The 12,887-nt window shown below is 40.8% G+C and overlaps 1 protein-coding gene across 1 annotated transcript in view; it reads right to left on the bottom strand.

Moving 5' to 3' along the window:
- Nucleotides 1-12,887, bottom strand: part of nup160 (nucleoporin 160) — a 70,235-nt gene that overhangs the window by 26,627 nt on the left and 30,721 nt on the right. The window contains exons 21-26 of the mRNA XM_016496032.1: nt 12,626-12,695; nt 9,923-10,021; nt 6,765-6,887; nt 6,579-6,674; nt 5,799-5,893; nt 5,433-5,529 (exon numbers count right to left, since the gene is read on the bottom strand). Of these exons, the coding sequence (XP_016351518.1) occupies nt 5,433-5,529; nt 5,799-5,893; nt 6,579-6,674; nt 6,765-6,887; nt 9,923-10,021; nt 12,626-12,695 (580 nt within the window). The remainder of the gene's footprint in view (nt 1-5,432; nt 5,530-5,798; nt 5,894-6,578; nt 6,675-6,764; nt 6,888-9,922; nt 10,022-12,625; nt 12,696-12,887) is intronic.

Raw genomic sequence — 12,887 nt, 5'->3', positions numbered from 1 at the left:
ACTAACCCTTTAAAACTCTTTATTCCAGCAGTTTAAGTTTTTCCCTATAGTGCCCCCCACAATCTGTCTCTGCCTTAAAAATTGTAAGAAAAACACTTTGATAAACTACAGATACTTTTTTAATTTACTTGAGTAAAGTAAAAATACTTCACTACTGTCCGCCTCTAGTGGAGTGGGCCCTTACTCCTATAGGGCATTGCAGGCTCAAGGAGGAGTATGCTAGCGTAATAGCGTCTACTAACCATCTGGACAGTCTCTGCTTAGTGACCGGAAGCCCCTTGGTGCGGCCACCGAAGCCTACAAAGAGTTGTTCCGACTGCCTAAACGGGGCGGAACGCTCAATGTAAATCCTCAGAGCCCTGACAGGACAGTAAAAGTTCAACTCTTAGTCATCCTCCGAGGAAGGAAGCGCCAATAGAGTTATAACCTGTTCTCTAAACGGGGTGGAGAGCACCTTAGGTATATACCCATGCCTTGGCTTCAGGACGACCTTGGAGTCGCTGGGCCCTAACTCAAGGCAGGTGGGGCTCACAGAGAGCGACTGCAAGTCTCCTACTCGCTTGACCAATGCTAAGGCTAGCAACAGGTCGGTCTTCAGCGACAGGGGCCGGAGGTTAGTTGATTGTAGCGGCTCGAAGGGGGGACTCCTGAGAGCCCTCAGAACAGTGGGCAAATCCCATAACGGGACTGTAAGGAGGCGAAGCGGATTCAGCCTCCTAGACCCTTTAAGAAAGCGAACAACCAAGTTGTTCCTGCCCACTGACTGGCCAGCTATAGGAGCGTGAGAAGCTGCTATAGCTGCTACGTAAACCTTGCGTGTGGAAGGGGAACGTCTCTTTTCCAGCAACTCTTGGAAGAAGGACAATATAACTGGTATGTCGCAGGAGGTTGGGTCTTTGCTGCGGGTGACGCACCAGGCGGAGAAGACCGACCATTTAAGCGAAAGCGTACAGGAGGAGGTTGAGCCAAGCGTAGGCCAACGCATCCCTGTTTTTCGAAAAGTAAGTTAAGCAGTGAAAGTTGTCTTTTGAGGCAAAAAGATTGACCTCTGCTTGCCCAAAAATCTCCCAAATTTTCTGAACCGTTTGCAGATGGAGCATTGCTCCAAGACAGCATGTCTGCTCCCTGGTTCAGTATGCCCGGAACATGCATTGCTCTCAGTGAACTCAAGTTGAGGTGTGCCCATTCCAAGATGTGCTCTGCTAGGAAGAAGAGACGCCTTGAAGTAAGCCCGCCCTGGAGATTTATGTAGGACAGGTATCCTTTCAGGTCTGGCAGGAAGGTCCAGAGGGCTCGACACACTGCCAGCATTTCCAGGCAGTTGATATGCAACCGGCTTTCCTCCTTTGACCAGGAGCCGAAAGCCAGTTTGCCCTCGCACAGAGCTCACCAACCTGTGTTGGACGCATCTGTTGAGACAACCTTCCTTCTGCAGACCATGCAGAGTCATGCCCTTTTCCAGCCACTGGGGGCTCTTCCAAGGGGCCAGAGCTGCCATGCAGGCCTGGTCTACCTTGATACAAAGACGTCCGTGACGCCAAGCTTGATTTCAGCCAATACTGCAGTGGCCTCATGTGAAGCAGGCCCAACTGTAGCACCGGAGATGTGGAGGCCATGAGGCTCAGCATCTTTTGAAACAACCTGAGAGGGCGAGAGGCTCCAATTTTGAATGAGGCCATAAGCTGTTGTATGGCCAGCGCACGTTCTGGCGCGACAACCACCCTCATTTGGGTCGAGTCGAAAACTGCTCCCAGGAAGGAGATCCGTTGGCTGGGGGACAGTGAGCTTCTGGCAAAGTTGACCCTGAGTCCCAGGCATTCTAAGTGGCTGAGGAGGAGGGATTTGTGGGATAGAAGCTCGGCCTCCGACTGGGCTAAGACCAGCCAGTCGTCGAGGTAATTCAGAATGCGAATTCCCATCTGTCTCAGAGGTTCAGGTGCCTGAGGTCGAGGATGGGCCGTAGGCCGCCATCCTTTTTGGGGACCAGGAAGTAACGGCTGTAGAAGCCTGACTCGCCCTGAGCTGGGGGAACCGTCTCCACGGCTCCTTTTGCCAGCAAATTCATCACCTCGGCATCTTATTATCCCCAAAACCCAATCTGGCACTCCGGGGATGGCCTGCCAGGCCTTGAACTGTGTGGCAAGGGGTTGGATTGACTCAAGTGTCAAGTCGCTGTGCGGGGACTTGGTTCTCGTGATACATGGAAGAGGAATTTTACTCTCTTTTTGAGTATGTTCATGTTTTATTTTGCCCGCTATCACAGCGGCTTGTTGTATGGGCACAAGAGTGGGCCCCATGTTTACAACAGACACATTGACCTCTGCACTCGGAACTGAACGGGGTGCTTGGAGGAATACTCGAGGCTGCTTGAGGGGTGGTCCGGCTGCAGCGAGACTGCCCCTTTCTCTTCCTGTACTTTAAATCAAGATGAAACCTGAGGCACATTTCACTTAGGAAATGGGTAGCGCTTTGCCGAGTGGAAGCGCTGTCGGGGCTCAGGCTTGGGTGCAGAGCGCGCAGGATTCGCGGGCTGCTGAGTCAGCGCTGACTTGGGGCAACCAGGAGCAGCTGCAGAGCTGGAATGCTTGGGCAGGAAGTGCCGCATTGCCTGGGACGACTTCTGTGCAGTAGTGAAGCGTTCAGCGAAGCCTTCAACAGCAGGTCCAAACAGGCCAGTGGAGGAGACCTGGGATTCAAAGAAAGGGACCTTATCCGCATCCTTGATCTCCGTCAGGGTCAACCACAAGTGGTGCTCGAGCACCACTAAGCTGGCCATCAACCTGCCGATCACCTGAGCCGTGGTCTTTGTGGCGCGTAGAGCCAGATCGGTCGCACTGTGCAGCTCTTTGAAAGCGGTGGATTTTTTTGGTCCAGACTCGTCCATGCAGCGGAGGAGTTTGGCCTGAAAGACCTGGAGGACTGCCATTGAATGAAGGCTGCCTGCCCGGCAGAGGACCCCCTGCAGTTTGCTTACCGATCAAACAGTTCTGTGGATGATGCAGTCAACATGGGACTGCATTACATCCTTCAACATCTGGACAAACCAGGGACTTATGCAAGGATCCTGTTTGTGGACTTCAGCTCCGGTTTCAACACCATCATCCCAGATACCCTCCTGATTAAACTGTGGACAGTGTAAGATGGACTCAACATATCATGCGCACCTGCAGCGCTTGTGAACGGAGAAAGCAGAATAAAACTATAGGCTTACATAAAAAGGAATAGCCTATATTTGCCTATACACAAAACGTATAGGAAGTAACGGCTGTAGAAGCCTGACTCGCCCTGAGCTGGGGGAACCGTCTCCACGGCTCCTTTTGCCAGCAAATTCATCACCTCGGCATCTTATTATCCCCAAAACCCAATCTGGCACTCCGGGGATGGCCTGCCAGGCCTTGAACTGTGTGGCAAGGGGTTGGATTGACTCAAGTGTCAAGTCGCTGTGCGGGGACTTGGTTCTCGTGATACATGGAAGAGGAATTTTACTCTCTTTTTGAGTATGTTCATGTTTTATTTTGCCCGCTATCACAGCGGCTTGTTGTATGGGCACAAGAGTGGGCCCCATGTTTACAACAGACACATTGACCTCTGCACTCGGAACTGAACGGGGTGCTTGGAGGAATACTCGAGGCTGCTTGAGGGGTGGTCCGGCTGCAGCGAGACTGCCCCTTTCTCTTCCTGTACTTTAAATCAAGATGAAACCTGAGGCACATTTCACTTAGGAAATGGGTAGCGCTTTGCCGAGTGGAAGCGCTGTCGGGGCTCAGGCTTGGGTGCAGAGCGCGCAGGATTCGCGGGCTGCTGAGTCAGCGCTGACTTGGGGCAACCAGGAGCAGCTGCAGAGCTGGAATGCTTGGGCAGGAAGTGCCGCATTGCCTGGGACGACTTCTGTGCAGTAGTGAAGCGTTCAGCGAAGCCTTCAACAGCAGGTCCAAACAGGCCAGTGGAGGAGACCTGGGATTCAAAGAAAGGGACCTTATCCGCATCCTTGATCTCCGTTAGGGTCAACCACAAGTGGTGCTCGAGCACCACTAAGCTGGCCATCAACCTGCCGATCACCTGAGCCGTGGTCTTTGTGGCGCGTAGAGCCAGATCGGTCGCACTGTGCAGCTCTTTGAAAGCGGTGGATTTTTTTGGTCCAGACTCGTCCATGCAGCGGAGGAGTTTGGCCTGAAAGACCTGGAGGACTGCCATTGAATGAAGGCTGCCTGCCCGGCAGAGGACCCCCTGCAGTTTGCTTACCGATCAAACAGTTCTGTGGATGATGCAGTCAACATGGGACTGCATTACATCCTTCAACATCTGGACAAACCAGGGACTTATGCAAGGATCCTGTTTGTGGACTTCAGCTCCGGTTTCAACACCATCATCCCAGATACCCTCCTGATTAAACTGTGGACAGTGTAAGATGGACTCAACATATCATGCGCACCTGCAGCGCTTGTGAACGGAGAAAGCAGAATAAAACTATAGGCTTACATAAAAAGGAATAGCCTATATTTGCCTATACACAAAACGTATTTCACTTAAATCATTGACAGATTAACAAAACGAAAGAAAAAAAAATGTGTTGAGTTTCGGTTTATTGCGATGCGATCCAAAGTTCACGGAAAGGAAAATGAGACAGCAGAAAATAGTTTTCTTTATTTTGCAAAAGCTTTACAGTTTTATTTATTTTGCAAATCTTGACAGTTTTGAATGATGTTTTGCTTCTATCTGTATAACCAACCAGCGTTGGTATGACCATATCACGCCGACGCCTCACGCGTACAAAGACACAACATATTTTGCGACATTGTTCTGAATGTAGCCTAATAATAAAATGCGACGTGAGCCTACGCGACATGGCCTATGTTTTTTCCCCTCTCAAATCGCAATTTTATACGAGTAGCATTTTTTTTTAACAATGCAGCAAACATTTTAAAGTATCTTAAAAGTACTTTAATGTATTTAAAGCGTTAACAGATTTTTAAATTTAGTTTGGTAGCCTATAATTTGGCCAAAATCTAGAAAATATGATGCTGTATTGGCTGTGACTAAGCGCAGCGGGTTAAGATAAGGCTACCAGATCTCTTCCTTTTTTTCTTTTTTTTTTTCTTTTTTGAGTAGAAAACGCTGTACTTTATTATTATTATTATTAGGCTATTATTATTATTAGGCTATTATTATTGGCAAAGAAAAAGTTTGAAAAATAACATTATTAACCGGTATTTTTTCTAGGCAAACCAGTTTCGGAATGGTAATAATACAGAGGAACGCAGGAACAGAAACGTTAAAATATCGATTCTGCTCGGAGTGAACCGATTGGATTTTTTTTTTCCGTTTTCAAGACCTGCCTAGAGCTAAGAAAATATGCTATTTTCACTTAGTATTAATAGCATCTATCGCTAAATACCTGTAAGGTACATGCATGAGTGACTATTCTGACATACCTCATCATGTAAATTAACAAATGAGAACTGGACGAGATCCCTGAGTTGGGCACGCTCGCACAGAACCACCACCAGCTGTCGGAGACAGTCCAGCTGCCTGCAGACAGAGACAACACAGAGAGCTCAAGTATTTCATTTTAAACTGTAGCTAAAGGTGATGATACATGGGGCAACTTTTTTGAACAATGTTGCTTGGGCACTTTCCCATTGAGAATGGGCAACAAATTTTTATCTGGATACTTTAGATCAGTCGTGGGACCCGTCTCTCACCTGGTTGCCCTTTGACGGCAACATTGTCCAGCAGCATTGCTCAAAAAGTTGCCCCGTGTATCATCACCTTAAGAAAATGATGTCAGTGCACAGTACCTGCTAGAATCAGGGTTTTGCGTCAGGGCCTCATATGCCTGACTGTTGTGTCCAAGATCCAGATGATGCTTAAATATACGAGTCCACAGAGCAGCCTGCAATACAAGTGTCATCTTCTTATTAATAATAAATAGAGATAGATATTCTCAAAATTATGTTTGAGATATACCACAATATATGGATAGCTAAAATTTTTGTTATATTATACAGCAATCTAATCACGGAGATATTCTTTTAACTTGACAGATAAGATGTTTTTGGCTTGGAATTAATTCAATCTATAGGAGGCTGACAAAAAAATATGAAAATGTTAAAAATATTCCACATTTCTGCCAAACTACAAATGGTTAATACAGTTACTGTTATTAGGGTATGTGTATAGCATATAAAGGTGATGACTGAAGGAGGAAAATCCTTCTAATTAGTCCATGCATGGCAAAAAATGTTGTCCTGTTTTCCTGGTCACTGTTGTTGAGAATTTCTGTGTGGTTTCATTTATTTCTTCTTCTTTAATGGCGTTTAACAGCGATTTACATAACTAAATCACCATTAAAACGTATTTTTATTGACAAAATGTGTTAGAAAGAATACGCATCTAATTTTATTATTTTTTATACCCACATTTACATTCTGAGGGGAAAAGGTAGCTATGCATTTTAGGGTTAATCCAAACATTCCATCAGACAAAAAAGCAAAAACCATAACAGGATTACACAATTTAATTACGGTAATGAAATAATCTTTCTGAAAAAAACAAAAACAAACAAACAATGCTATTACCTGGATTCTCTCATCATTGGCAGCTTCAGATATGGCCAGCGTTGCCAAATGAATCACAAGCTCTGGCAAACCAATGTCCTCCAATAACCTCAAAACCTAAACAAATAAACAATTAGAAACATTACATCCCCATTAAGATGCTGAACCATCATTTTAACATGGTCTGTGCATCTAGCAGACACATACCTTGTTGTAATAAAGTAATCGTGGGGCAGTTGTGGTGGCTGCCTCTTCGACTGAACCTGTGAGTTTCATTAAAAACTCTTCTTTATCCACCTCAGCAGCTGCTTCCTGGAAACACTGCAATGCCTAAAACCACAAAACACACATTGCAAACAAAATGTGCAAATAGGCACAATTCGATAGCACTTTTCTGCTTCTGGAACAATTTTGTGAATAATTCTTTTTTTTTTTCTGCAATGCACATATATAAATACGAAAATAATAATAATAATAATAATAATAATAAAAAAATCACATATGGTGCCTGTAGTCCTGCCTTACAGTTTAAAGAGCCAAATGGCCTTTTTGCTCATTCTGGAATGAATGAACAATAGTTGAACCAGCCAAAAAACTACTATTTCTTTTGCATGATTCAGTTTCAGAAGTACAATTTAACACTGATGCCTTTATTCAGAATGTTATTGAACTTAATTAAAAAAAAAAAAAAGGTCTTTCTCCATTCCAGCAGATAGCAGTTGTACTTGCAGGGATTACCTGCAAGTACAAGTAAAAATAAAATAGCTAACCAGGCCCCCCCCCCCCCCCCCTTTTTTTTGCCTGGTCTCACAAATTTCACGAACCAATTTTGATGATTCACAAGACAAATTAAGAAAATACATTTCCTATTTACAGTACTCAGCATAAATGAGTACACCCCCTCTGAAACTTAAATTCAGCAATTCCTCTTTACTTGGAAGGCAGATTAAAATTGTTTGCAAGTAGCAAGTCTGTTTGATTACCAAAGAATAATGTTAAATTTATTCAGGAAAATAAGAAAATAAGAAGTGATAAAATGAGTACACACTCATGAAAGTTACAAAATAATTTTCTGGTGCAAGTAAAAGGCAATTTTTGATCAATAGGTGAATACACACTGTATTGAATCAATACATTTAAGGAAAATTAATTTCTTGTCAATTAAAAGTGTAACATAGCCCACTGAATCAGACTTAATGCTGACAACAATTGAACTACTTGGGAGAGAATAGTCAGAGGGTGAACCAACTTCAGGGTAAGGCTAAGTAGCCTAATGTTAGTGTAATTCAGGGGCAGTTCTAGACCCTTTTTAGGTGGGCCCACCAACCCCCCAATCCACGTATCCACGTAAACACAGTCAGTTACATCTTAAGTGAACTTAAACAGTTAAGAAAATTTCGGATGTGCGTCAATATGACAGATCTGTGCATTTCTTATGTCAATAATTTTAATCAAACAACAAAAGAAAAACAGAGGATCACTCGCTGCTTTAAATTCTGTAGCTTTAATGGGTATTTGTGTATATTTAATTAATACAGTAATACAGTTTTCACAAGCACTGTAAAGTTTATTTAGATGAAATCCTAGAACTGCCCCTGGTGTAATCTATTTTTAACTACAAACATAAAACCCGTCTTTTTAGGCAAGTACCAGATATGGGTGTCATGTAGGCCAGGGGTTCCCAAAGTAGGGGTCGGGACCCCCCAGGGGGTCGCGAAACCATGAGGAGGGGTCGCAAGATGATTTCCAGAAATCAAATAATTTTTTAAAGGATTAGAAATAGCATATTTTACCCATAAATAAAAAATTATAAGTTGAATTAAAAATAAAACTCCAACATGGAGTTTTGTACTCCAGCATGTTGCCCACCCAACTAATTAGGTAAGATTAATGCTGAAATGTAAGTAATGAGTAAATTACTATAAAATTATATTATTGTTGTTAAGACTGTTGTGTTCCTTTGTGTTGTCATTATGCTATAAGTGCATGTGCGCCGTTGTGCAAAACTTTTGTATACTTTAACCACCTCAGAGGAAAGTGGGTGTCCTGAGGTACTGACACTGTTATTTTGGGGGTCGTGGGCTGAAAAGTTTGGGCACCTCTGATGTAGGCTATTTTTAATAGGACTGAATTTGTATTTATCGTGATCAAAGTTTAATCAAAACATTGTAAGTTACTAATAACGTTTTCATTTCCACGGTTATTCAAACAGCGAAATTATATACAGAAAAAGGGCGTAGAACATTATCACATTATCAAAGAACATCATCACTAACTTAGATCTATTGAGAGTTTAAGCACTCTCAAAAAAACAAAAAGACTCATGAGTTAATCCTTCTAAACCCTGTCGAAAGCAGTGGCTGTAAGTTTATTTGAATCATCAGTCTGTCTAGTATATATTGCAGGAGAGTATTTTGAGTTTAAACGTGATATAATCAAATATGTTTATGTTATTGCCAATCGGCGCTAGCGCACTGTATTGATAATGCTACTAACTTGCTTCTGAGTTAACGATGTATATATATATATATACCTTTTACTTGTTACACTGTTAATAAGTTTGATGTAATTTTGATTGTTAATTTTCCATATTTCTTTCATTTAATTTAGTTTTACTCAATGGTTCAATGGCCGCTGAGTTTGCTAATCTAAACCACATATTGGACTATTAAAGGAGCAAGGCACTCATATCCTGGCTCATGAACAGAGTTTGGTTGCTGTTTATTTATATTACACACTTGGAAAGCAAAACGTATAAAGAGAACAGTACAGTAACATTGTTTATAAGCTGTTTTATTGATCTCTATCTGAGTTTGAAACACGTACTGATTATATGAGACATAATACATTTTGTTCAGTTGTACTGTATCTTTCAACATGCCTTATGAGGTTCATAGATGCTTATTTTGTGCTTTAACTAGTAGTAATGAGGGAGAGATGCCACTCGAACTGAGCAATGTCACGCCACATTACAAAGCACCAATTCTTTTGTTTAATTTTTAAAAATGTTTTATTGTTTGAATATTGACAGAATTTGAAAGCTGCCACTCTGCTTCATATAAAAAATAAAGCACAAAGCTTATTGTGATTTTATTTGATGTGAGGCAAACTCCAAATAATATTTAGTGTTTTGTTCACACACTAACTGAAAAAGCATAGAGTAAAAGAATTATTCTTGGGATTTAAGAATCTATAATGAAATATTACAAATGTATTCATCAAAATAGGAATTGGTTAAACTGGAGTAAATGCCCTACTAGACATACTATTACAGTTAATACAAATGTACAGATTTTCTTACAGAAGGACCCCAGAGGCTGCACAGGACAGACGACACACCACTGGTTATACTTGGATGTTCTTACCTTTTGGCCCTCACCGCTGGCCAGATAGCATTGACCCAAAACAAAACGATAGGATCCCACATTCACCTGGCACCAGGGTCCAACTAACCGAACATATTCCTGTAGTGAGGCCAGAGCCACAATGACAAAAAGGTAAAAAATTATTTATAGGCATTACTAGAACTATATTACTTATTTAAAAAAATTGTTAGTGATATTAAAAATATTATTTTGTGTAGAGCAACTGCAGGCTACATATTCAAATCTAGCTGAAGAACCTTGTTATTCTATTTATTATTTATTATCAGTAAATCAAGACTGTAAACTTCATATTTACCCCATCTGTACAGTCACATGTTAAATGAAGTGGCCCATTAAAATATTACAACACTGCACTGTATCAGCTGTGTACTGTATGTGCTAGGAAGAGTTTGTTGGAAATTTGACTCGGAAGAACAGCAATAACTAGATACAATAGTAACATTTCTGCGCTCACTGCCACAATGTTACAACCTCTTTATTTTTTCCCTTCACTGTGTGTAAGAATAACTGACCAAATCTATTAAAGAGAAAATTTTGGGATACTTGAATATAGGGTTGGGAACCGAGAACCGGTTCTTATTCAGAACCGGTCCCGTTTATTTTTTTTAAAGAACCACTTTTTTTTGGACGTGTGACCAAGCGCTGTGAGCAGCCTTGCGCCAGCGTTTCCCGTAAAGGATGTCACAAACCAAATAACAGAAACACCGCCCTGCCTCTTTAATTTATCTCTGATAAGCTACCACTAAATATTGTAGAAACTTAATTTGCTGTAAAGTTGCTTTGCAACGATTTGTATCGTGAAAAGCGCTATACAAATAAACTTGAATTGAATTGAATTAATTACTGAGCACATCATTTCCCATGACGCACACTCTACAGTGTGTATACATGGTTAGAAGTATAACAGTTAATATTTCATTAATTTAGGGAAATGAGCAAGTGTCTTAGCCCTCAAGGGACTATTTGGCCAACCAGCTTATTATTTTATTTAAATGGAACCGGAATCGGAACCGGGAATCGTTAAGCAAAACCGGAACCTAGGGCTGCACAATTAATCGAATTTCTAATCGCAATTACAATTACGGATGCCACAATTACATAATCGTTCAAAGCAGCAATTAATCGTTCAAAGTCCACTTATGTTATTCTGCATGCTTAAGATGCTTTTTTTTCTTTCTACATATTATCTTAAGGGTTTTTTAATTGTTTTAATTTTAGTCTTAGTATAACATTATAATACCATGCATATTTTTTACCTTTTTATTTAAAGAGAAACCAATCCGATGTATAGTTGACATTTGAATACTATAGAAAAGCAATAAAAGTTTTTCAGTTAGTGTTTTCAGCTTGTTTATTTTCATATAAAAATATGGCATGCAGTTGCTTCAAACAAAGGTGTAAACATCATTCATTTAATCGTAAATGAAGAATCGCAATTACAATTTCAAAGGAATAATCGACAATTATGATTTTTGTCATAATCGTGCAGCCCTACTGGAACCGGAATCGGAACCGTAAAATTTCTTACGATACCCAACCCTACTTGAATGAGACATACACAGACCTAGTCAGCTAAGACCTTCCACCCAGAAGTCTTTATTCAGATCTAAATAAATCAAGGAGAGGAAGGAGGACTAATATAATGACGACAGCAGCTGCAGAAATAATACAATTGGTGCTGGATCAATATCCAGCTGACATGTCTACAATGGACGCTCCACAGAATTTGAACTAAGAGCGACCTGCAGACAGCGGAGACTGAAAAACTACATGAAGGACATTGTGAGATTTCTAATTTGGCCAATATATATCTGAGCCCCAAGCAACAAGATCATTATCTATCAATTATTACTTTGATTACTCGGATGAAAAAATATATAAAAATAATTTTAATTACAAAAAAAATTACTTTTAATCCATTATTTAAATTTTTTTTTATTCTACATCATGCCCAACGTTGTCCTCCGAACAATGTGCAATATGAGGCTATGAAGAATATACAGGTGCATCTCAATAAATTAGAATGTCGTGGAACTCAGCAGTGCCACAAACTGATCACCTCCATGCCACGCCGAATTGAGGCCATAATTAAAGCAAAAGGAGCCCCTACCAAGTATTGAGTACATGTACAGTAAATTAACATACTTTCCAGAAGGCCAACAATTCACTAAAAATGTTTTTTTTTTATTGGTCTTATGAAGTATTCTAATTTGTTGATAGTGAATTGGTGGGTTTTTGTTAAATGTGAGCCAAAATCATCACAATTAAAAGAACCAAAGACTTAAACTACTTCAGTCTGTGTGCATTGAATTTATTTAATACACAAGTTTCACAATTTGAGTTGAATTACTGAAATAAATGAACTTTTCCATGACCTTCTAATTTATTGAGATGCACCTGTATGTAGGCTATACACTGTGCAAACAAGGGTTAAAACAAAAACATTGTCAAAAAACTACTGACTGATGATTACTACTTAAAAACAGGAATTAAAATCACTAAATCAAAAATAAAAAAAGCTAAAAGCAAAAACTAAATATTAACTGGTGTGAGGAACACACACATTCACTGATTTGAAGACCATAATTATAGTTCCTTTGCTGTTGTATTTTTATGAGGACCATATATAATCTGGCAAATCATATTTCTGGGAAAATAGACAAGTGATAACTGGTGTCTCACCTGCAGTTGTGTATACTGGCAGTTTAACATCAGGCATTCAGGAAAGAGGAAACTGGGATTGCTGGGCCAGCTAGTGAAATGATGTAAGGGAAATACTGAACTCATGAATTACACCTCACCCAGATGCTTTACAATCAAGAACTGGCTGAAAATATCAAGTGTCTAGTAGTGATGTTTCTTTTGAAAAGACTAGAAAACTTTGTTGGCATTAATGGAAGTGCATTAGCATGGTTCAAATCGTACTTATCTGACCGCCATCAAT

The sequence above is a fragment of the Sinocyclocheilus anshuiensis genome, unplaced genomic scaffold (assembly GCF_001515605.1).
Source record: "Sinocyclocheilus anshuiensis isolate Anshui unplaced genomic scaffold, SAMN03320099.WGS_v1.1 scaffold626, whole genome shotgun sequence".
Lineage (NCBI taxonomy): Eukaryota > Metazoa > Chordata > Actinopteri > Cypriniformes > Cyprinidae > Sinocyclocheilus > Sinocyclocheilus anshuiensis.
This window is presented reverse-complemented; position numbering and strand designations above follow the sequence as displayed.